Source organism: Ostrea edulis, chromosome 1 (assembly GCF_947568905.1).
Source record: "Ostrea edulis chromosome 1, xbOstEdul1.1, whole genome shotgun sequence".
Taxonomy (NCBI): domain Eukaryota; kingdom Metazoa; phylum Mollusca; class Bivalvia; order Ostreida; family Ostreidae; genus Ostrea; species Ostrea edulis.
This window is the reverse complement of record NC_079164.1, coordinates 86,958,771-86,985,936: the sequence shown is the minus strand read 5'-3', so window position 1 is coordinate 86,985,936 and position 27,166 is coordinate 86,958,771. Positions and strand designations below refer to the sequence as shown.

The following is a 27,166-nucleotide window of genomic DNA, read 5'->3' as shown; positions in this document are numbered from 1 at the left end:
TTTGATATATTACAGGTAACCAGTGAAGCGATATGAGAATTGGTGTAATATACTCATGTTTCCCAAGCTCATGTTTCATATCTCTCGACTGATTAGATACGCAAGAGCTTGTTCTTCGTATGATCAATTTTAAATGGATGCAAGATACTGACAAACAAGTTGATCTTACAGGGTTTCAACAGTCTCGTTTAAAGTCAGCATTCACAAATTTTATGGTCATTATTATGATCTAGTTTGCCAATATATCCTATCATTGGATCAAATGCTGTCTGACGTGTTTCATACTATTGTTAGACCGTTCTTGGCACACTGCTTTTGACCACGGCTTACTCTATTATAGGGTTCACAGCGAGTGTTACCGGTCGACAGGGGATGCTTACTCCTCCTAGATACCTGATGCCACCTCTGGTGTGTCCAGGGGCCCGTGTTTGCCTAACTCAGTCAGGTGTTCTACCAACTGAGCTACATGTATCTGGTCATCGGCGACCGAACTCGTCTGACCGCCACACATAATTATGTGTTGTTTTGGGGCGAGTAGCCGATAAGGGAAGATTTGGCACATTTTGCATGACAGCCATCTACGTAAATATTTGGATTTTAAAAGTCGGAAACCGATGACTAAAACCAAAATACCAGCAAATGTTTATATTATAATTAGAATGATATCACAGGCGTGGATTTAAGGTTGTCGAGACAGATGACATCTTGATTTCAATCTCCACAAAGATATCAAACTTATTCTGATGAACAAATGATAAAACTCTGCAAATTAATGTCATTAGAATGCAAATATTTATTATCAAAATGTCTATCCTGAATATCAAGTTTTAACTAATATGACATTCCTCACTGATGGAGCCATAAGATGTAACTATTTCCTTTCTTCTAGATTTATCTTGATGCCATACTTTGATCGCATCACTACATCCGGGAATTCTTCATACACGTGACCTTCCACTAAACTCACTTTGAATCTAGAATTAAAATCAAAATGTTTTAAGCAGTACTCAAAAGAAACCAACATTCATTCAAAATTACCAAAAACACGGATGAGACTATAACGATGAACGTGTACCTTTTTAGCATGGACCCAATCACAACCTTCTGTTCATTCATAGCGAAATTCTGTCCAATGCAATTCCTAAAAGAATGGCAATTCCTTCATGTACTAAAATCTTAAATATCAATTTCTCAACAAAGTGCACCTGGTCAACACATTCAGTTAAAAATTAAGTACAAACATCTTACCTAGATCCAGCAGAAAATGGAAAATAGCTGAAAGGATCACGAGACAACTTAGCCTCATCTTCAAATCTCTCAGGCTTAAATTCCTAAAATGATAAACAAGGTTGCCTTTTTTATGTAAGGTTTGTAATAATTAGGTTGTCTTACAGACTTCTGGTGTTGACGGCGGCAGGGATTGTTAAGGAAAAGAAATCTTTCAATTTCTTAGATTTGTAAGAATAATCTAACGCTTTGGTACAAAGTAGATAAGAATAATCTTTGAGATTCATTTATTGAGAAATACTTTTAATTCGTGGTTTCATTTGTGCATGATGTGCGTATGCGGAAGGTAAGACAGGCAAGAGGCGCACGAAACCCATGTTCCAAGAATAATTCAAGAGCAAACTCGCCGGGTTGTACAGATAATGACATACAGAACTGTGGTATATGCAAAATATAATTTGGTAGCCCTGATGATGAATTCCTAGAATGCCAGAGGTGCCGAGGTCACTTCTGTATTAAGTATTAGAACAAAACTATAAAACAGTATAAATGCATGTCCTACGGTGAAATGTGGTTTGTGCACCATGTAGAGAATAGAGAGAAAGTGGAAAAATTGTTACCTGACAGAGAGATTAACGCCAGAAATGACGAGAGCATGAAATGCTTTTAAGGTAGCTCACTACACTAAAGCTTATACTCTGTATGACACCACGTCACACGATGGCGATTTAAATGTTTTGTGAAATTATTTGTATCGATCGATTTGTTTGTCTATCATCGTAGCTAATTGGTTAAAGCATTGGGCTGGTGAACCGCAGATCTCGAGTTCAACTCCCCAGAGTCTTTTATTCATATGTGTTGAAATAATTTTTTTGAAAGTCATCTTTTCATCCAAATGTGTATAGTTTTTGACATATAAACTTATTGTATATCATCATATCTTTTATAATTAAATCAATTCGTATTGATTTGAGAAACTATTTCTGGGTGTAGTGAGCCACTTTAAGTTCTCGTTAGTGAACTGGAGTAAAAAGTGGCAAGTAAATGTTCCAGCAGACAGACAAGCCAGTGAAGGACAAGAACGGGAACCCTCTCACAACAACAGAAGAACAATTGAAGAGATGGGTAGAACACTTTGGAGAGCTATTAAATAGACCAACACCAGATATGCCTCCAGACATACAACCAGCCAATGCAGACCTCCCTATCGACTGCGACAAGCCAACAAAGACAGAGATCAGGAGAGCAATTACCACACTTAAGAATGGAAAAGCAGCAGGGCCTGACGAGATACCAGCGGAAGCCATCAAAGCTGATACAGAGACAGCTGTTAACATCTTGCACAACCTCTTCAAGAAGATCTGGGAGGAAGAGAACGTCCCAGAGGAATGGAAAGAAGGCATCCTCATTAAGCTACCAAAGAAGGGAGATCTGAGGGACTGCAGTAACTACCAGGGAATTATGCTCCTGTCAGTGCCTGGCAAGGTCCTCAACAGGATCCTTCTCGAGAGGATGAAAGAGGCAGTGGACCCAAAGCTCCGTGACCAGCAGGCTGGTTTTAGACGCAACAGATCATGTGCTGACCAGATAGCCAGTCTGCGCATCATCATCGAACAATCACTGGAGTGGAAGTCACCCCTCTATATCAACTTCATCGACTACGAGAAAGCGTTCGACATCGTGGACCGTGAGACACTGTGGAAGATACTGGGACACTATGGAGTACCCGAGAAGCTCGTCTCCCTGATCCGTAACACCTACCAAGGCATGACATGCAGGGTTACCCATGCTGGCCAGATGTCAGAGAGTTTTGAGGTCAAGACAGGAGTTCGACAAGGATGTTTGCTGTCACCATTCCTCTTCCTCTTGGTTATTGACTGGATCATGAGGACTACCACATCAGGCAGGAATAATGGTATACAGTGGACACTCCTGACGCAACTCGACGATCTCGACTTTGCCGATGACCTGGCTTTCCTTTCACCAAACACAGTCAGATGCAGGACAAAACAACTCACCTTGTAACAACATCAGCAGGAACGGGACTCAAGATCAATTTGAAGAAAACAGAATTGATGAAGATCAACACCACTGTCCAATTACCAGTCACAGTTGGTGGTGAGCCCATCAAAGAAGTTGAGTCTTTCATCTACCTGGGGAGTGTGATGGACAGGCAGGGTGGCACAGACCGCGACATCAAGTCAAGAATCGGCAAGGCACGAGCAGCGTTTACCATGTTAAAGAACATATGGGCCTCAAAGAACATAAGCATTACTACCAAACTGCGGATCCTCAACTCCAATGTTAAGTCCGTCTTGCTGTATGGAACAGAGACATGGAGAATGACCAAAACAACCCTGCAGAAGATCCAGACAATTTAAAAACACCTGTCTCAGGCGCATCTTCAACATCCGATGGCCTGAAAAGATCACAAATGAAGAACTATGGAAGAGAGCAGGGCAGGAACCCATAGACATACAAATCAGACGTAGGAAGTGGGGATGGATTGGACACACCCTAAGGAAGCCACCTTCCAGCACCACACGCCAGGCCCTGACCTGGAACCCACAGGGTAAGAGAAAGAGGGGACGTCCAAGAAACACCTGGAGGCGTGACTCAGAAGTAGAACTAAAAGCGCAGGACATGACCTGGCATGACGCCATAAAAGCAGCCCAGAATCGTGTTCGTTGGAGGACTGTCGTAGATGGCCTATGTTCCTCACGGAACGACAGGCCTAAGTAAGTAAGTAAGTAAATGTGACAAGAAAGACGTTTGTGAATTAGTAAAAAAATGATATTGCAGAGAGATGTCAGAACGATGTAACAAGAATGCGTGGAATCGAACGGGAAGAATTCACACGACCTCAAGCAGAACAAGGACATTACAGCAATCTCCGATTGTAATATTGGTGAAGATCTATCTGAAATCAACAAAGGAGAAAAGACCATTGCTATATACGGGGTGGCTGAATACGATTCATAAACAAAGGAGGAACGTCGTGAACACGATGCAGACAAATTCAAAGAAATAAACCAGAGCTGTGGGGCTGACATACAAAAAAGTGTTTAGAAGAGGAAATTAGCCTCAGAAAATTCGTAAAGGAAAATCCTTGAAAACCAATGCTAAAAATAAGAAAGTGCCAACAATCCGTGGACATAGTTTCAGAGTGAGAGGACCTCCGAGAGCAAGAAAGATAGTAGAAGTCAAAAGCAAGGACAGCTAAATTTACACAATTCAGGCAAGTATAATGTAAATAGTTTTTGAATACAGTTACTATAACAGATAAGTTATCGTGTTTTTATACAAATGCAGACCAATTGCGTAACAAATTATCAGAGCTCTATATCAGGATTGAACAGCTGAAACAGATGACAATGCTGAAACCGATGATAATCGAATAACTGAGGTGAAAGCAAAACATCTTTCCTATACATTTAATCCATCTGAACTCAACCTTGAATGGGTGAGCAATTATAACCTATTCCATTTAAATGTGGATAATGATGTTCGCAGCTCGGTCTTTTACTGTACAACCACAAGAGTCTACTAACTGGAGAACTGAGATTATCTATTGAATTTCATTTTGTAAAAATAAGATCAAACTCTCATGAAGACTTATCGGTATGTCCTGTGTACAGGTCACCTTCCGGTGTCATTGCCGATAACCACCAGAGAACTTTCACCTTCCGGTGTCATTGCCGATAACCATCAGAGAACTTTCATCTCCCGGTGTCATTGCCGATAACCACCAGAGAACTTTCACCTTCCGGTGTCATTGCCGATAACCATCAGAGAACTTTCACCTTCCGGTGTCATTGCCGATAACCACCAGAGAACTTTCATGTGAAGTTGTAAACTTACAATACAGATTTCAACTATCCACTCATTGATTGGGAGCTGTCGACTATAAAAGTGTAACTTCAGAGGAACAAAAATTTCTGAACTGCGTACAGGATAATGCCTTGGTCCAAGTTATCAATGAACCAACAAGATGACATGGGGAGGACATTCCAAGTATCATAGACTTAGTATTCACGTGTGATAAAAACACTATAGGTGACACAGAATATTGAGGCCCCTTAGGGAAAATTTACCATTGTGTAATCATATTTAATCACACCTGTGAAGTGACGTAAAACATTAAATATTTATTTCAAACGTCAGACTTGGTGGTAAACATTACATTCAAGTTCCACTAGTTTAGGGCGTCGTATCACTCATTAAAGAAATATTTCAATGTCGAGGGAAATATCTCAATGTCGAGGGAAATATCTCAATGTCGAGGGAAATATCTCAATGTCGAGGAAATATCTCAATGTCGTGGAAATATCTCAATGTCGTGGAAATATCTCATTGTCGAGGAAATATCTCGATGTCAAGGAAATATCTCAATGTCGTGGAAAAATCTCAATGTCGAGGAAATATCTCGATGTCGTGGAAAAATCTCAAAACAAAGATTTGGAAGTGAGAAATGAGTATAACAGAGTTTTGAACAAAGTGATGAAACTATTCAGATAAGCATGAATAAAACAATGACAATAATCTAGTTTCTGAGGTAAAATCAAACCGCAAGAGATTATGGCAATATATCAGCTCTAAAAGCAAAATCTTTAAGATATTGGTGAACTTTGTATAGATACTATTAATCCTAAGTCAGAAAAAAGTGATGTTGTAAAAGTCAATATTTTGGCTGATTTCTTATGCAATATCTTTACAAATGAACGTGACGATGACATTCCAACACTGGACAAGAGACGTATTCAAAACGAATGGCGTGGCATCGAAATAAGGACAAAGGAAGTGTACAAAATACTAAAAGCCTTAATGCTGATCAGTCACCGGGAATAAATAATTAAGAAATAATGATCGCGTTTTCGTGTGTGTTGCAGGATAACCTCCTTGGTCGAGAAATGTTGTTTTGAAAAATAAAAGCCGAGGCTTTTATATTTCAAAGAACATTTCGAGACCAAGGAGGTTATCCTTCAACATTCACGAAAACAACTTTATATCTATTCTACTACGGCGTAGAAATATACAACCGATCGCTTTTCTTTATAACTAAGAATTAAACCACTCTGACGTCATGGCAGTTTCGAAACGACCTACATTGTTTTTTGCTGACGAAAAAGATGAGATGCTAGGGGTATCCTAAATCTAATTTAAAAAAAAAATATTTCAAGTATTTTGTTGGGTGTTAATGGATTATATGAATTACTTTGAATACAGTTCAAAACAAACTTGTCTGTGCCTCGCCATGTTTACATTTACGCACTTGGAATGCAGATGTTTGGTTTATACTGAATGACAAATGTATGAATTTGTTTTATAACATAATATATTGATTGATTTTATGATTATAAGTTGAATTATCAGTCATCAACTTTATTGTCACATATGCAAAACTCGAAGTGCAAGCAAGATGTGCATCAATTTTCTCATAATCAGTTATTACGTATGAAGGTATATCGTAGAATAATGACCGCGGTATTCCTTTAATCTTTGCAATAACCGTGGTAGAATACTCATCCCAGACTTAAGAAAGAATTTCACGCATAACTTGTTCTTCCACTGTCTGTTATCTTCAACAAGTCATTAGAACAGTAACTCGTAAGTGGAATTTGGTTATAATAGGTGCGATATTTCGATTTCAACAGTATTATATATATATATATATATATATATATATATATATATATATATAAAATACATACATAAATGGGATTAGGCAGCAGGCACAATGCCTATATAAGCCCTTTCCATAGGTCAAAGGTAGTTATGACAAAATAAAATTAATATAGTACATGAAAATATAACAAAAGATTGAAGAAGAAGAAAAATAAATGAAAAAATAAACAATTATAAAAAGGGAGGATATGGAGGAAAATCTGGCTACTGAAATTTCATCCTAACAAATGTAAGCATATAGTCATAGGTAGAACAGAACCAAACTCCGAGTTCGAATATTCCTTTATGGGTAGAATATTTAGGATGAAAAAGGACATCGGTGTAACAACTGACAATAAGCTGAGCTTCGAATAACACATAGCTAACATACTAAAATATGCTTGTCAATATCAGCATTAATACGAATCCAACATCTGCACAGAGATGCATTTGTCCCACTGTACACGTCACTTATGAGAACACACCTAATGCTGTTTAATTTCCAAACAAAATTACCTGACTGAGGAACTCAGAGAAGGAACACCTATCAGATTCCGGGACTTTCCAATCTACCATACAGTGAACGACTTAATCAGCTGAAACTACATGTAACTACTCTGAGCTGTAGACGTCACCTGGGCGATATGATTGAGGTGTACAAACTAGTGAATGGTCGATATCTATACGACACTGAAGCAGAGATCTTTCTTAATCTCAAGAGTGAAACCAACCTTAAATTCAACTCAAGGAGAAATAGTTACCTACTAGTGACGCAACGAACGAGATTGGATCTGCTGAAGTACAGCGTTAGTGTTGGAACTGTCAGTACATGGAGCAGTCTTTCTGATGATATTGTATGTTCCAAATCACACAACCTTTTCACGAACAGTCGCGATAAAGACCGGAGTAGTGGTTTGAAATGATGCAATAACAAATGGAGTGGATCTATTGGAGATTCGTTATTAGAATAAGGACAATGTACTGCTCGTTCTTTAATGTTCATGTTTCAATGCATCCATTATACCGAGCGAAGCTCGGACGGGCCGAAGGCCCGTCCGCGAAGCAAGGCTCTAAAGGTAACACGTATGTAAAAGAAAAAAGTCAAAATCAGCAAAAGAAAAAGAGATAATCTCTATATACGTTCACTGAAATTTTCGTGATCCATATGGGCGCCGCCATTTATTTTTTCATTACCTGCTTCAACAGTTATTCGTGTTTTATTTTGAATGGCAATAATAGAAGACTCTGACGTGCAATTCGTAATTTAAACACTCAGTTTGTTCAAAGTGAATAGTATAATTATCATTGTAACAGGTTTTAGCAAATAATTACATATAAAACCGTAATTCAACTTAATAGATGAACGAGTTCATGAGTTTCTTTGAATAAGTATATACGATAAAATTACGGTTACTTTTTTACCATTTTGAATTTATTGGTTAATTTTGTTTAGTTATATAACGGCCTTTTTCATTGCATACGGAATGTATTATTGTTGTTTATAATTGTTTGCTTTGAAAAAGAGAAAAAAGTGGAGGCTAAATGTGACGCCACAATGCACAGTTTACGTCGCCTTGCGTTTTATTTCCCGCGTTCAATGAATAGGCGGATCCTGTAAAATTGTTGTCCCCATATAAACCCCTTTAATATTGAGATGTTACTGGGGTTTTAGCGCAAGGAAAATTTCATTAGAAACATATATTTTTAAATGAATCATAATCTACCGTACTTAACGGAATTATGATTACAGCTTGGGACACTCCAATGACCATTACATGATTCGCTCGGTCCAACGGTCACACCGTATACATATTACTAATACACTATTTCTAGAGGTAGAGTGTTCGCCCCGCAAGCAGAAGGTCGGGCTTCGAATCCCGGCCGCGGCAGACCTAAGTCGTTAAAACAGGTTGTGACAGTTCCATTGCCAAACGCTCGGCATCAGGTATGAATGTCACGGGTCCTCGAAAATGCCTTAAAAACGGATGTCCCGTGTCACAATTAGTGTGACACGCTAAAGAACCCTCATTGCTCAATGGCCATAAGCGCCGAGGATAGGCCTAAATTTGAAGCCTTTCATCGGTATTGGTGACGTCTCCATATGAGTGAAAATTTTTCGAAAGGGACGATAAACAAGATACAATCAACCAATCTACTCTACAACTTAAATTTGAAAAATAACAGAAAACAATATGAGGTTTATGGAGAACAAAAGTTGGTGGGTTTTTTTTTTTTAAAGATAATACATGTACACATGTACATGTATATACCACTTTGATATTGAGAAGAAATAGTGGCAGGAATCATGTTCGCAATTATAATTTACCATATGATCAGGCCAGACGTCTGGGTGATGATTAACTGCGTGTATGGGGATATCTATTACAAAACCAGCTGGGATTTCCACTCCTTCAATTACTACCGGCTTTGTAAGGTGTCGAGCTATTACTGGTACAGGGGAGTGCATCCTCATGACCTCCCGTAGGAACATCGACATGTACTTCAGTTCATTTAAATCTCCCCTATAAAGCACGAAGACTCTTTTCAAAATTGATGACATCATTGAATTATTCATTAAGTCTATTTAGAGATCATCAGATTTTCCCTACCATTCTAGTTGTTGACGTTTCCCCACGACTTCCACGAGTTCCTGGTGAACCTTTTCTTGTATTTCTGGGTATTTAGCCAAGGAGTAAATTGCCCAGCTAATGGCTGATGCCGTTGTATCGTGTCCTAAATGGTAAGACATAAGTAAGTACTAAGTAATTGAATATTAAAAGCAAATGAAAAGCAACTTTTGCTTTAGCGTCCTTTGTTAAAATTCAAACTTTATTATACATGTATATACGTATGGGTTGTACCTGTTAATTAGGGAATATGTGACGTTGCATTCATAATGAAATGTCATCTGAGAAATCATACCGATTATATTTTATAAATCTTCAATACAAACAACCTTCAAAAAGGAATGTATCGACCTCAGCCCGAATTTCGTCTGATGTGAGGCCCATGTCACTTTCGTCTTTGGCCGTTATAAGAATATCTAGGAAATCTCTTCGACGTGTTTTTATCAAATCTGGATCAGCCTTCTGTTAGCATTAAGGAAAAGTAATGTACTTATACTTGATCAAACACTGTACGACTGATGAATAAGTCATAGTATTTCAAATCTCACCAATGCTTCGCGCCTAGACTGAATGATTTCATCTGCAAATTGGTGAACATAGTTGGTCAATGCTTTATTTTCCCTGCCACTGGGCGTTAAACCATAAATGAAATCAAGATACAGCCATGGCGACCTGCAAGTAATTGTAATGTGTCTAATTTTGCACATCTGTCACCAGTTTGGGTCAAAACTTCTGGCAGTGAAGAATAGTGAAAAAATGTTACAGGAACTTGTAAAATCATACTTACATCATGCGTTTAATGGCTAGTCTGACTAATTTATGGACAGCATCTACGTAAGGATGGCTATTTCTGAAAGTATACAAAATGTCTAGGTTTCAAAGACAAAACCGTAGAGGTGTTATTGGTTGAATTTGCACTGTTTACTTGCACGAAGACGAAATTGAGGAAGTCATTTCATAAATAGTAATACATTCTTTTTAAATAAGGTTATAAAAGAATTGTCACCCGTGCATAAAATTCGTTACAGATACACTATGCAGCGTTAACATAAGGGAGTGCTGTGGATTTTCTTCTGACGGTTACATATGGAGGTTAAGGTGACTCGCTACACCCTGAAATAGTTTCTCAAATCAGTACGAATTGATTTAAGCATAAAAGATATGATGATATACAATAAGTATATATGCCAAAAAGGCAGCAAATATGCAATTTTGGATAAAACATGATTTCAAAAATATATTTCAACAGACACTGGCGAATTTGAACTGCGGTTGAGATCTGCGGCTCACCAGCCCAATGCTTTAACCAATGAGCTACGATGATAGACAAACATATTGATGAATACAAATAATTTCACAAAGCATTTCAATCCCCATCTTGTGACGTAGTGTCATAGAGAGCATAAGCTTTAGTGTAGTGAGCTACCTTAAATATAACTGAAAATACGTCCTCGTATTCGAACAGAAATGAAAAGATGAAAAAAATTAACAGTCATCAATCTCATAATTCCTGTAAAGAATACAAAATTACGAGTAAGGCAAACACGGACTCCTGGACATTCCAGAGGTGGGATCAGATGCCTAGGAGGAGTAAGCATCCTCTGTCAACTGGTAACTCCCGCCGTGAGCTCTATATCTTGATCAGGTAAACGGAATAATCTGTAGTCAAAACCAGTGTGTAAAGAACGGCCTAACCATTGGTTTGAAACACGTCAGATTGTATTTGGTAATGACATTGTACTTGTGACTCATCTTAATTCACCGTGTACAATGCCACATGCGGGGACCGTGATCGGTGTAGCGCGGGGATGTGATTTCGAAGCGAAGAAAGTAGGTCAATAAGTATTCAAAGACTGATTGTGTTTAATCAAAATAAATCTAGATAGCCAAAAGTATTGCACGGAAGACAGTGGTTATTGGCAAGCTAGCACTAGCAACTGGGGAGTTTAGAACTCTTTGGAAATACCCAAACACTTCGACAATATACAAGTAGGGTAGGCGCCGGGTATATTTTTCGGTGTATTTAATGAGAAATATCCACTCCTACTGCATAAACTCCAAAGTTTTTTTGACCAGAAACATTACCTTTGAATGGGACTCAATATTCGACTGAAAAAACCAACACAAAAGCATGATATGCCGAGTATTTGACTGAAAACCCTGTGTGGCGTAGGGGGGTGAAAATCTTGTGGCGTAGGGGGACTGAGACTCGCAAAGTTTCTTACCAAAATCCTCATCTTGAACACAGTGAATATATAAATATCAAATTCAAACTTGTTCAAAGTTACTCTGATATTCGTACGATAAACCGATAATGATGTGTGTGACTTTCTATGCCATTACATTTTCATTAAAAACATTTTCTAAAATACCACAATACCAGATGATTAAGACAGTTTCATATTTTAATGAAATTGACATGAACTATTGATAATTTCAGATAATGCAATGATCAGAAAGAAAAACAATCTTTGGTTAAATAAACACAGACACCTGAGGTATGGATACTACTTAGCCCCCCCCCCCCCCCCCCCCCATTTTTTGCACCATAATATCTTTTAAATGTGTGGATTCCCTGTCTATCTCACCCTAATATTGATTTATGTACAATCGTTTCACTTTTTTGAAAGCTTTAGATATTTACCTTGTACTGGTATTAAGGAGGTATGCTACACCAGAGAAATTTAATGTAGATGAAAAGTGGCGGATATGTACAACAATATTTTGAAGTTGAAAATTTGCTTTATTTTGTCAAAAAATACAGTTTTAGTAGAAGGTAATCTGAAAAAAATTTAAAACCCCTGCTGGACTCGAATCTGCGATCTACAGTTCAGCAGTCGGTATTCTAACCCACTGAGCTACTCGGCTAGGTAAATAAATAGAAAAGGAAAAGTCAAATATTACTGATATCGATTTTGTCATCCATTTTTCTACAGGAAGTCAGCCATTATGACGATGTAGAGTACTACCTTAAAGCTTACAAACAGTATGAAACGATTACATAACTAGACATGAGGATGAGATAGACAGTCATGTCTAAGGTTTAATTCTGTCAAAGTTATGATACAATTACATGTAATACCAAGAATTTCACGAATATCCAGAAATAAAGCAAGATGAAAGCATATGATATAAATGTTTTCAGGCACGTAGGATTTTTTCCCCCCAAAAAAGTGGGGAGGGAAGGGGTGGGGGGAGACGTCCACTTCACAAGCGTCTGAAAATTCTTGAAAAGCAAAAACGAAACAAATATAACAAAACCCAGTTTAAATCCTAAATCGCGGGGGATGGAGGGCAAGAGATTGATCGGTTCCTTAAATTTTATAATTCAAATATTATTTTATTAATGGAGGTATTTTATAGATCAAACTTTGTTTGTAAAATTAACTAACTATGCATGTACAGTAAAAAACACTCCCTTCTATTGCTACGTGTTTGATAATTATTTTTGTGTACATTTGAGTAAGTTGATTTACACTAACATTGATTTTCAAAAGATCGAATTACACATGAGTAAACATATTTCAACAAAAATATTGCATTAGAGAAGCGTGTTCGATAAAATTAACATGTTGCGGCCATTGACTCCTGATGTACATGTATATTTTTGTCCACAGTGTGAAATGATTACAAGATAATACTTGCATGCTTTGTTTCTACATGTAATTTCTGAAAAGTAATAATGAAAACTTGATATTTTAATGACATCCTTACCCTGGTATAATTTTTTTTAGGACTGCGAAAAATCACACAAGGGACACATAAATATAATCAATGACTAAAAGTATTGTACAGCGTCAGCAATATCATTTCAAATTGTCAGTAATTACACTATTCCTTAACTGGCACTTATTTACATGTACAATCAGAAATAGTAAATCCTTATAATGCTGCAATGAATTGAGGACCGCAACCAAACTCAGCCAGAGTTTGTTTGAACATGGACCGCAAGCATTCTCTCGCCAAAGGGTGCGTTACGCAAGATTCTCTTACATCTCTGTCAACACTTGCAATCACGTGACAATACAATCAAATGATATACACAGCCATTCTCATTTCCTTTCCTTTTAAAAGTTCTGGCAACATGTGATACATCAGGCTCTTTCATAGCGCACTGGCACTTTGATAAGTACATTTTTACCATTAAGCTGTTTGTCTCTTATTTTACAAGTGTTATGGAATGTTTTACAGCCTTCCTTACTTTTGATTCCATGTTTACAGTGATCTCTACCACGTGAATGACCTACATTCATACGCATATTACGAAGTAGTTCCAAATTTAGTATCAGAAAACCGTGATTTTAAACATTTTACAGTAAGCACCCATCAAATTGCACCAAAAGCATTTCATAATATGACTAAATATTTAGTCCAAAACATAAATGTTGAATTATTAGAAACTTTTACAAGATTTCTGTAAAAAGCCGTTGACAGAGGTCTAGTGCTCGTACAATCTAATTAGAATTAGATGTTAGATCCGCTCGCTACACAAACATCTAACATCCCATAGAGGGTCACGTCAGAGGTCAAATTTGCAACAGCCAATCAAATTTCCGCCTTCATATCGCAATTCCATATATTGTTTACGTAAGGAAGAGAAAAAATGGCGGCACCCACGATCGTGACTTATTTATCGCGTGTTTTGTTTAAATTTTAAACTATGGCGACATCGGGGGATCTTTTCATGTATACTTCAACAAAGATGACGTGTAGCGAGTATGTTAGCGGATCTAACATCTAATTTTAATTAGATTGGTGCTCGTAGCGCACGAACCTTTGAGCGGAGAATAGGACCGCAACGTGTTATGCGCCACCTGTATTCAGGGGGAAATATCTCGCGCTGCACTGTGAAAAATGCCTTAAGTTTGATTTTGACGCATATAATATTTCTCGCACAAATCGTATATATGTGCTTGTTTGGTTGGGATTCCATCATTTCCTCTACATGCAATCAGTTTTACTCTGCAAAACGCACATAAGTTTAAACATATAGATAACAGTCAATCATACACTGTGATTTTACTTGGGTTCCCTTTGAACAAAATGATTTGAGAATTTTCCATATAATTTTGAATAAAGACAATATTCGCTGTGCTGAAGATGTGTATTTTAGTGAGAAACTTTGCTTACGTTAAAAGGATTCTCGGCCCCCTTACGCCACACGATTTTCACCCCCTACGCCACACAGGGTTTTCAGTCAAATACTCGGCATATCATGCTTTTGTGTTGGTTTTTTCAGTCGAATATTGAGTCCCATTCAAAGGTAATGTTTCTGGTCAAAAAAACTTTGGAGTTTATGCAGTAGGAGTGGATATTTCTCATTAAATACACCGAAAAATATACCCGGCGCCTACCCTACTTGTATATTGTCGAAGTGTTTGGGTATTTCCAAAGAGTTCTAAACTCCCCAGTTGCTAGTGTTAGCTTGCCAATAACCACTGTCTTCCGTGCAATACTTTTGGCTATCTAGATTTATTTTGATTAAACACAATCAGTCTTTGAATACTTATTGACCTACTTTCTTCGCTTCGAAATCACACCCCCGCGCTACACCGATCACGGTCTCCGCATGTGGCATTGTACACGGTGTAATTCTACTGCCACAACATCGACTCCTTATCGATTGATATTTGTGTATCATATAATTTCACATGGGCGTTAAAAGGAAGACTGACCCCATTTCCTGCACACGTCCGTGGTATGACAGAGAACACCGTAACATGGTGTCTAGAGTCGCCAGTGACACCAAACTGTAAATTTCTATGCTTTGTTTTGAGTCGCATGCCTTTTGGAGTTTTTCCTGTAGATAAATGATTTAAGTTAGATTAACTGTCCATGCTTGAATCAGTGTGTAGCATACTGATATTTAGTAATAAACAGATAACTAGAATTATAATGAAATCCCAGAAAATATAAGGTTGTACATACCAAAAAAACATTAGAGACGTCGTTGTAGATTTGAACGTATGGTCTGAGTATTTCAAAATGGAAAGCAGGCGTCAGCAGACGACGATTTCTTTCCCACTTCCGACCATCTGACAGCAGCAAGCCATCGCCTTCAATTTCATATCTATTATTCAATTTATGTATATACATGTATGTACATCATTCTATAACCTCAATTCAGACTCTTTTTTTCTCAGAACAGTAAGATTTATGATTCAATGATTTTACTCCCAATTTTGAAATCCTGTATTCGACAATTCTATTACACATTGAAAATTAGTGAAGATAAATATTTCACTGAGGATTGATTGATTATATATTTTTTAACGTCCCACTCGAGAATCTTTCACTCATACGGAGACGTCATCATCATTGCCGGTGAAGGGCTGCAAAATTTAGGCCTATGTTCGGCACTTACGGCCTATGAGCAGGGAGGGATCTTTATCGTGCCACACCTGCTGTGACACGGGACCTCGTTTTTTTGTGGTCTCATCTGAAGGACCACCCCATTTAGTTGCCACTTACGACGTACACCTTTACGACAAAAGGGGTACTGTACCCCTTGCTTGTCGTAAGTGGCGACTACGGGTACTGAAGACCTATTGTAACCCGGATCCTCACGATACAGAAAACGATTGCTTAATACACCGCAAGCATATGAACGTACAGTTAGGTAAGCTATTATAGTAGGAATGTTAGTGCATGTAATGTATGGAATTATTATATAATGTGCATCCCAAAAACTGGAAAATTAACTAGAACGAAAAGAAGTTTAAATATATCGATTTACTTCCACGTTTATGGGATTGAAGTTAATGTTAGTTTTTCATTGATAATTTTTTCAAAATACAAGTAAATATCGTCATACAGTTCCCCTTTAGGGTACAGTCCCCGCTAGGGAGCAACTAGACACGATCTCATTGCGAGCAACGAGCAGGTCTTCTTCCGATTCTGTACTGACGCAATGGAATATACGCAACAATTTAGATCATAAGTGACGCAATGGAATATACACAACAATTTAGATCTTAAGTGACGCAATGGAATATACACAACAATTTAGATCTTAAATGATCAACCAGCCATTTACCTTTCACAATTTAGAATTTATACACAGGAATTGTTGTTTTATGATCCTTTGCCAAAATATTTGTATTTATAAACCACTTTTGACGCCTTCTGAACCTTTACTTTAGTACTGGTCCCTAAACATTAATATTGTCAAATAGGTCTTAACATTAGCTTCAACTTAAGTATTTTGTTCTACGAAGATTACCAAATTCAATATTTCCAGTTTCGAGATAATGAGAATATTCAACTCTGAAATTCTTTTAAGGGTGTATGATTGTGACGTTTTTGAAGTCACTGCGCAACTCGAACTAACGTACGTAGGTAATGATTGTCGTGACATATATTGATTATGACTTTGACTAAAGTAATATTTTCGAAATACAAAAGCATAAATCATAACAGTGGGGGCCTTATTTTGATTAAATAATTTTGTATGAATGCCGTTATGACGTGTTTTTAGGAAATATGAGGTAACGACATAAGCGCGTGATTTTTGACGCCATATTTACGTTGTTTACGTTGACAGCAAATAGAGTTTGACAGATGTCGTGGTACCGCATGTTATTATATATTTCTAGACCTGTGTATTCTGTTCAAAATAGACTCAAAATAGAAATGAAAGACGGAGTCGCAACACGTCGAACAGAATCTCTGCACAATTTTAAAAGTACATATAGCCAAATTGAACGACAATAAACTTGGGGCTAAAAAATTCTGCAAAATTTTTATCATGCCAGAGTAATAAAAGATATTTTGTATTATATTCCGAGATTTCGTAAATAATAAAAATAATTGAAAAATATATTTACCCGAGGACTAAACATTTTGTCGGCACATAGGTACATGTGGTACCGCTCACGTATATACCTCTACCGGTACATGTATATACTGTGTCTGCGTCTTGTGAATTATTCATTGGTTCATCTATGATACATGTAAGTAGAGATATACAAAGCAGGCTATGTATTATTTAGCACTGATATCTGGATATGCATGGCGGAATTTAATTACCGATGGATTTACTCATCAGAGAAAATGAAGTCCAAATGAGGTGTGCATGCATGCATTTTTTGCAAAAATAATTGAAATGTATGTAAGTTTAATTGCTTATTTGAATCAAAATTATATATTGTTAGATGTTTGGATTTGAAATTAGATCGGCCGGTACGTGTCGAAACACCTAGATGTCATAAAACGGAGGAAATGCGGAATAGGCAAAATCAAAACTTACTTTATCATCCTGTAGCTGCTCTCATCAAATAATGATTGTATGCTTTAAATCTAACATAGTACAAGTATTTGACCCATCTAATTTTCATTTGCAGATCAGGGAGGGGGGGGGGGGGGGCGCTTGACTTCAACGAGTGTTCTTGACTGCCTCTCCTCTACTTTGAAACAGGCATATTTGTTACGCAAATTCCATATTCAAATAGACCCAATCCCACTCCCTCCCCAGATTGCGTAGAAAGAAAACCAAACATTTGATTATAATTCTTGTATACATTTTTAAATAATAAAGTAGGGGATCTAGAGGAGATGAAGCACTAACACCCCCAACCCATCCACCCCCACCCCCCTAGGCATCTGATCCCACTTCTGGTAAGTCCAGGGATCCGTGTTTGTTCAACTCTTTATTTTGCATTCCTTATAGGAGTTATGAGATTGTTCACTGTTCGTTTTCTTCAACTTTCATTAATAGTTTTATGAAAATGTTTAGTGCGCCCAACTTGTTACACCCCCTCCCTTTTCAAAACATTAATAGGTTTCATCACAATATAAGTTGAAACTTTAGAATAGTTAGAATCAATAGCAATCAAATAATTTACACATACATCTAAAACAATATTTGCAGTTTAGAGGGGTACATAATGTAGATCTGCGATACGTAATTTCTTTACGTGAGTATCTAGTTGAATCATTAATGATCTAATTAGTATGTGTCCATCATCCGTTGATTCATGTCAATTCTATTGTATTTTTCACAGTTTACACTTTTACTATAATGAATTACATGCACTGATTCAATTACAACTAATGGCACAAAACTATCTTAGATTATTAAATACTAAGGCGCAATCACGGTATCAATATAGGATGTCAGATTGCTACTTGTTTGAATTATTTTTTCAAAGCAAAAGAAGGCTGTGTTCAAAACAATTCGAGCCAAACATTTGATTATTGTGGTTAAAGATTCACTAAAGTATTAAAGTTTTAATGAGATCAAAACATTTAGGTTGGTCTGTGATATTATTTTAATATGCTTTTAAGGGGTTTTTTGTTGTTTGATTTGGTACCTTTATGCATTCTTTATATGAAATTTCAAAAATTCTATATACATTCATACAGGATATGATTTTTTGGTGTTTATCTGAGCAATTTAGGCTCAAAATGCAAAATTTAAAAAAAAAAAAAAGACAGAGGAAATTCAGACTGTTTTCTTTCCAAATTGAATTCGTTTTCATACCAACTAAAATATTTTCACAAATTAACCACTTTTAAGAACATAAGACTTAAACGTTGTGTTTGATATTTTAAAAAAAAGTGTTTTAGAGAAAGAAAAAAAATCAGTCCGATTTATTTGTAACAATTTTCGATGACCTCAAATGACCTTCGGTTCATCATATCTTTTTATCCAATTCATTGACATGCCAATATTTTTAGTTAGTCCTGTAGCTATGGATGCCATCTTTAAATCATAGTAAAATAATTAAAATCTAATTACATTCAGTAAATGTTTTAGACCATTTTTCTAGAAAACTCTATCCTCAAAAAGATATTTTTTAGAGGCGCTGAGGAAATTCGGACTGAATTTTGGGCAATTTGTTTTTGCGTTACGTGGATAATATTTTCACATCATAGTGTCTGCACATATACTGTTTGTATGGTGACCATTAAATATAGCCATATTACAACCTGTTTGTTTGTTGTACATATTTTTGGATCTCCTCCTGCTAAATTTTGGCCTTTTGTGTTTTTTCAACATTGTTAGGTTCAGGGGTTGTTTCCATGGAAACGAACTCATTTACATATATAAAAATTGTCATTTTTCAAACAGGAGAGACCTCCTTTCTATGATAAAATGATTTTCAGAAAAATCTAATTACTTTCATCTCAGCATCATATCCCCTTAAAAAGATCGAAAAGAAAAATTTTGAAGATTGCGTATTATTCAGAATTAGACTATGGACAATGTTTGTTTTTCACTGTTTTACAAAAGGTTTTTTCATTGAAAAGATTGAAAACACTCATGTTTGGTATTTCATTCCCCTTTAAATCCATTATCACGTACCCAATAAAATTTCCAATGCATCAACATTTTGAGAACATCAAAACAAACAATATTGCTTCAATTAGCTTTATAAAATCTTTATAAATTTTGTGATATAAAGGAAATACTTTGACCCTTCTCAGTCCTTTATTTAAGGGACTGACCCCTAAAACTTGCTAATGTCAAATAGGACTTGACATTATCTACAACTTTTGTTCTACAACCTTTAAATGTCAGTTTTGAGTTAATTGAGACATTGAATTTTAGGGACCAACCCCGTAATTCCTTCAAAGGGATCACAAGAAAATTTTTGAGGATTGTATATTTTTCAAAGTAACATTCTGGGCAATTTCTGCGAGTGTGTTTATTTTTTTTCAATGTAAAGCAGAGTATTAAGGGATTAAAACATCAAAGGTTCTGACATTAATATCCTATTAACACCTCATTACGAAATCAATTATCTTTTCAATGATATCAATGATATGGAGAACGTCCAAACAGTTTTGCCTCTAGTAATAATGTTTTATAATATCTTTATAAATTTTGAGATAGTTGGGGAAAACTTTTGACCTCTCTCTGACATTATTCAGGGGGTTGGCCCCATAAACTTGATATCATCAAATACATCTTGTCTTTATCTACAATATTTATACAACAACGTTTAACAAAAAATTTCGGTTTCAATTTTAAACGATAATTGAGATATTGAAATGTAGTTGTCGACACCTTTAAAGGGGTATCGATTTTTTTCTATTATTTCATATTTTTCAAAAGGATATTTTGAGCAATTTTAGTTCTTCGATGCTTTACAAGATACATGTATTTATCATTTAAAAGATATAGAAGTACCGGGTAAGAAGATTAAAGTTTCGTACAGTATTCCGCGGTAAATCTCTTATTACGTAAACAATTGTCTTTCCAATGATATTAGATTTTATTGATTGATTATATCTTGTTTAACGTCTCTCTCGAGAATTTTTCACTCACATGGAGACGTCACCAAGACCAGTGAAGGGCTTCAAATTTAGGCCTTTGCTCGGCGCTTACGGCCATTGAGCAATGAGTGTTCTTTAGCCTGCCACACCCACTGTGACACGGGACATGAAGTTGGAGAACGTTAAATAAACAATTTGTTACAAGTTTGCTTTACATATTCTTTATGAACGAAAACTTGTCAAAAATTTCACGAAACATTTGTGGCGCATTTTCTAGCCGTACCGAACTCCGGTTCGGATATCTTAAATAGTTTCCGAGAACACTAGGGGACAAACTCTAAAATTCGAAGAAGAAAAAACCGTCACTATCTTACGTAATACCAACGTAATAAAAATCAGGCGACGAAATCTAAGAAATCGTGTTATAAAAATTGTAAGATAAAAATAAAGACAACCCTTTACAATAAAGTCTTCCTTTGGATTGGTTGACTGGTTATTTTTTAGGTTCCGTTGACAATTTTTCACTCATATTGAGACGTCACCAGCAGTAGGTAAAGTACCACAAATTTAGACCTATGCTTAGCCCTGTAGCAGTGAGGGATATTAATCGCCTGCCGCGACACGGGACCTCCATTTTAAAGGTCATATTCGAAAGACCCGCGATTCTTACTTCTAAATTCCAAGCATTTGTCAAAAGAGCAATCACTACCTATCTTAATGTCTTAGCTCGAACTCACGACCTCTCGGTTACGAAGCGAACGCTCTACCACTGAGCTACCGCGACCAGTTGGAAACGGAAAACCTTATGAATAAATAATATTAAATCAATGAAATAAATGAATATATTAATAAATATAAAATAAACAATAACATTAAGGTTTTCTGTTGAAAACAAAAGACTCCATAGAAATAATGATAGAGAAAAAAATAATGTCTTCCGTTACATTCGGAAGACCTTAATAATCTTTACCTAGCCACGGTAACAGAATCCTGTAAGATCCGCCTATGGTGTACCTGGGTTTGGGTTCTGAGGATTTTAGGAGAACCTTCGCTGATTCTGGGTGACAAACCGCGAAGAATGGAAAAAAGAACATAATCCAGCCATGGTAGCACCTAGTCCTGGTTCTTTGTTCAAGATCTATAGCAATTCTCAAGTATTGTTGCATGTTTTCGAACTGTAGGTAGAAAATAACATATTTTGTCATTAATAAGCAACCAATGAAAATAGCAAGGATCCTTTCAACATATATTTGTAGACACTCAAGTATCTTAGCATAGAATCGTTCTCTAACGCTTTTAATCTTGAGAATGATCAAAGATTTTCTAGAAATTGAAATGATTTTGCACATCTTGTGTCACGATTGTGGAAAGTCTGATATCTTTCATAAAAATTTATGCTCATATCGTTCACAAGCAATGTAGATTTTATGAATATAGACTTTCAAATCCAATACGCAAGATCGTAAATACCGAGTTAGCGGAACTCTCTTGTAAAGAAGTCCGGAAAAGCGACATTTTTATTAATTCAAAACATGGGATCGGAAGAGGATTTAACATCCATGTGCCTTCCACAAATAAAAGCATTTTTAAATGAAAGGTGTGTAAAAACGTCTGGATACAGGAAAAATGAACTCCTGAATTTAGCTCGCGAAGCTATATATTTTGACGCAAGCTCTTCTCGGCTTTGGAAATTTCCTGGCTGACAGCAGTGGGGAAAAAATCCACCACATTTCCATTAAAATCTATCATTTGTGGATATTTCTGCGTATTATGTTTCTTTCTTAAATCATTACTACAGTCTAATGCAATGCAATGATAGTGCACCATTGTTAAAATCAGGTGAATCGATCACGACGAAAGTTGCAGAACTGGTATTATTTACGAACATGCCCAAATTCTCGCATACTCTGGGTCTCGCAAGACTTTGAAAGGGGAAAGTAAAAATTAAAATCAAGACGGGAAAAGTAGTCGCATCTTTTCGCCGTAAGACATTCATGCATGCGTACACTTAACATTGTAGAGCACGACAGAATGATCTCCTTTGACTTAATTTGGAAGAATTATCTTGCAAAGCCAAATGAACACCTCTGCAAACTGTGGATAAATCAAATCTAAATCAAAGACTATATGTACATGTAAATCTCTGTGTTTCAAAACTTTCATCACTGCTCCCCTATTGTCTTGGTGGGGTTTTTTTCAAATCAGAGAACCGTATAGCATAAGCCCATGTACATTACAATAATTCTTTAAATATGCATTGCTATTTTAATTGTTATGAAAATGTGGGTAAAATCATGCACATATTTTCTACACATTTTAAGAATAAAACAAACTGTTTAAGCCCATTCATTGATAATATTCAGTATTCCGTTTTCTAGACTTCAACTGTTCAATATAGTTCATATGGTTTGACTTAATATACTTTGCCGTATATGTAATTATCAAAAGAGTGAGCCACAAGGACTTTAAGTAGTTTGCTTGTATTTCGTCACCCAGTAGACAAGAGATGTTTGTCAAACAGATAAGCCCCTTCACAGCACACACCGAGACACTGAACACTGAAGAATTAAATCGGCATTATCGTCTTCTCCAAATACATTTTGTGCAGATAGTTCGTTATTACAAAAGGTATGCTGAAAAAGGAAACAAGACAATGGAGACAAAGGTAGTGACTTTTGATTTTGGATATGCAAACCTGCCGAACAACAGCGATAATTTTGTTAGGCTATGGACGTGTTTTAGCCTACTAAGTACAAAGCCGGATAAGTAAAACATTCTCCAGCTATCCGCAGGACACATAAATTTAATCACCTTGGCCTTAAACATACTGAATTGCTGATAGAAATATCTGCACTTTGATTTCTCTCTGTCGTTCTCTCGCTTTTTATCTATAATTTTGTGGAGTTTCCCCATCCACAAAGAATGGACAACCGCACAGAAAATATCCGTTATGCGGTATATACACCCAAAGCAAGGTACTCCTCCTTCTACGAATGACAACATGGAAATAAAGGATTCACTCATTTCTATGTCATTGTAAAAACTGATAACAAATGACTGAGCGTGTGATTTCTATTCTAGAAATTTTATCAACCCAATCGCACAATTATTACCGCTATTGCGCGCCATAACATCGAGATTGTGTAATATTTTAGGACGTTTACATTTGATCGGCGGGTTTTGAGGACTGAACTGTATACTTCAAAAAATTCAAATGATAATATTGTGAGAGTACTTTTCAACACACCATTTGTCACAGAGAAAGACGTGCATCTTAGATATGAAAAAAACCCACTTACTAAATGAAGGTGTCCCCAGATTGGATGTCTTTTTCCAAACGCAGTAATTTTGGAGCTGAGATGAAGCCATTTGCGGTATTGTCGTCCAAATTTAATCAGACGAGAAAATAAGTATACAACAACAACTCCCGTGAAAACCTGGACAATCATGGCGAAAGTACACCTGTAAATGCCCAGTATTTTGTAACACCGCCCGTTAGGGCCTATACATTAGAATACACAGGTAGGAACTATGTACACCGAGTAAATACCCCAACAATAAAGGCAACATGCGGTGTGTAGACTAAGTTGTGCCCGGGGTGTAGGCTAGGTTGTGACCGGGGTGTAGGCTAAGTTGTGCCCGGGATGTAGGCTAGGTTGTGACCGGGGTGTAGGCTATGTTGTGCCCGGGGTGTAGGCTATGTTGTGCCCGGGGTGTAGGCTACCGAAGCGGCAATATAGATGGTCGTGATACATATACGTTTTTGCATAATATCTTAATTTACGGATATATTTTGCAGAAAAGCACATGGTTACGGAAGAAAGCATTAATTCAGGAATATATATGGAAACAAATATATCCACTGTACACTTTATAGTTGTTTCAAACACCTCAACACAATTAATAGTTTATTGAATGGAACTCTGATAGCAAGACTTCCGTTAAATACAAGCGCTAATAAATCAATCATGAAATATCATCAGTGCCCAAAATCTTTTGTTTGAAGTTATTAACTAAATCAGCACACAACACATACGAAATGTACATACACATCCAAGAGATATATCCCAGTGAACTCGAAATAAAAGACACCACAGAGTCGTCCACTTCTGCTTCATACTTACATATTTTACTGAAAGTAGATATTAACAAGCAAATTGTTAATCTCAACTTTATGACAAATGGGATGATCTCAGCCTCTCCAACGTCAACTTCCATATTTATGTAGTAATACTTCATTATCACCTGCATGTGGTGTTTACATATCTCAACTGATTCGATACGCAAGAGTTTGTTCTGCTTATGGTCAGTTTTGAAATCGAAGCCGGCTACTGATAAATAAGTTAATGATACAGGGGTTCCAATGGTCTCGTTTAAAGTCAGCCTTTCGCAAATCTATGGTCGTTATAACAATATAGTTTGCCAATAAAACCTATAATTGGAGCAAATGCTGTCTGACGTGTTTCATACCTATTGTTAGGCCGTTCGTGGCACACTGATTTTGACTACGGATAAGTCCGTTTACCTGATCAAGATATAGGGCTCACGACGACTGTGACCGGTCGACAGGGGATGCTTACTCCTCCTAGGCACCCGATCCCACCTCTGGTATATCCAGGGTTACGTGTTTGCCCAACTATATATTTTGTATTGCTTATAGGAGTTATGAGATTGATCACTGTTCATTATCTTCACCTTTCACACCTTGTGTTTTTGGTCCAACTATATATGGTTTTGACATAAGGGTGAAGGCATTGAATGCAGCATAGATGGAAGTGAATTCGAAGACAATTATGGACAAAAACGGAATATGTCGCCGAACGATGATACATGTACGTCTCAAACGTGTCCCAAATTTAAGAAAAACCTAGGATATGCTAAGAAACATTTAACATTTGCAATATAAAGGAAAGTTAATCATTATATATGCATAGAGGTATACTACCTTACGGGTATTGTAAATTTAATCGGTGAATAGTTCTATTCAGCTTCAAAAAGAGAATCATTTTCAGTTTATTTTTCATTTTGCATATTGGCATCTTCACACGTCAAGGGTCATTGATTCGTTAAATCGCACTAACCCCTGACATCAGTCACTATTCAAAGCATGGGTTCGAGACGGAACATGATTGGTGTTGCAGCCTGTAGCCAATAAAAAAACCCGGTTTTTATAATCGACCGACAATGAAACCATACACACATAAAGACATAGTGTAGAATTTGTGGTCAGTTACCAGTAGTCAGATACCGTCGATTAATTTTCGAAAATTAATTTTCTTTGAAGAAACATTTAGATGCTTTTCATTTATCTTTTCGTCAATAGACGCCATTTTTTACTTTCTATTTATGTTCTTCGTCAAACTCGTATTAGAAACAAGGAGTATTGGCTGATTTCATGTTAGCGCATTGCATCATCCTCCGTCTCAAATCCATGTTTTGAATAGTGACTTATGTCAAGAGTTAGTGTGAGGTAACGAATCAATAATATCATATCGAAAGAAATAGCGGTCTGAAAGATACAAAATTTCAGGGGAGAGGGGTGAGGGAGAAGTTTTATATGTACCCTTGAAATTATCAAAATGCTCTTAGGCATTAGATTAAAAAGACCATTTTTTAAGATTAAAATTTTCGATAAATAGTGACATCTTTAAGAGTAACATCATGTCCGTATTTCCGATGGCATGAGATATTTGATATGACTTTATTTTCACTATCAATTGTTCTGGTTATTTTCATGGAGGAAAGGACTTGTGCGTTTTTGAAATTAATCTTTTTTTTAAGAATGTTACAAATCAATGCGAGCCTTAATAGATATCAATCTGAGAAAATGTTCAAAGATGTGTATATTTGGCATTCAAAGGAAAATGAATAATAAATGATTAGCTCACCTGAGCTAAAGAATGAAATTAGCTTTTTTGATCATTTGTCTATCCGTTTGTAAATCTTATCTACTGGGCATATTTTCACCAAATCTAAGTAAGTGTTGTCTTTTATGTTCAGATGATCCATGGGTAATTTGTGTAAATTATGTTATGGGTTGACTTTGTAATTGTTCATTATAATAGTTGTAATTAGAAAATATAACATATATAAGGCGTGTCTGTAAGATGTGTATAAGAGATAACGGAAAGTATGAATTTCGGACATAGCAAGAGATTGGTCATGTGGTCACTCTACCTGTTACCTGGTTATGTACTTGAAATAGAAGTAGAAATATAGGCAAGGGTGACCCAAGGTCATCCATACACTGAGATGTCGGTTACCTCAGGACACCTTTCTATCAATTTTGTCAATGGTGACCAGAGGTAACCCTTGTATGACCATTACATCAATGGGTGACCAGAGGAAAGCTTTATATGATATTTACATCAAAGGGAGACCAGAGGAAACCCTTATATGACATTACATCAATGGGTGACCAGAGGAAA

General features: G+C 36.6%; 1 protein-coding gene across 1 annotated transcript; it reads right to left on the bottom strand.

Annotated features, from left to right (window-relative positions):
* Positions 1-769: 769 nt before the first annotated feature.
* Positions 770-24,272, bottom strand: LOC125676580 (cytochrome P450 4F2-like). Its single transcript, XM_048914431.2, has 12 exons — positions 24,038-24,272; positions 21,709-21,913; positions 15,447-15,574; positions 15,194-15,318; positions 10,306-10,368; positions 10,067-10,190; positions 9,848-9,980; positions 9,501-9,624; positions 9,218-9,413; positions 1,249-1,331; positions 1,076-1,141; positions 770-974 (listed from the first exon to the last, which is right to left on the bottom strand). The coding sequence occupies exons 1-12, from the start codon at positions 24,185-24,187 to the stop codon at positions 872-874; spliced, it is 1,500 nt and encodes a 499-aa protein (XP_048770388.2). The 5' UTR covers positions 24,188-24,272; the 3' UTR covers positions 770-871.
* Between the last annotated feature and the right edge of the window lie 2,894 nt (positions 24,273-27,166).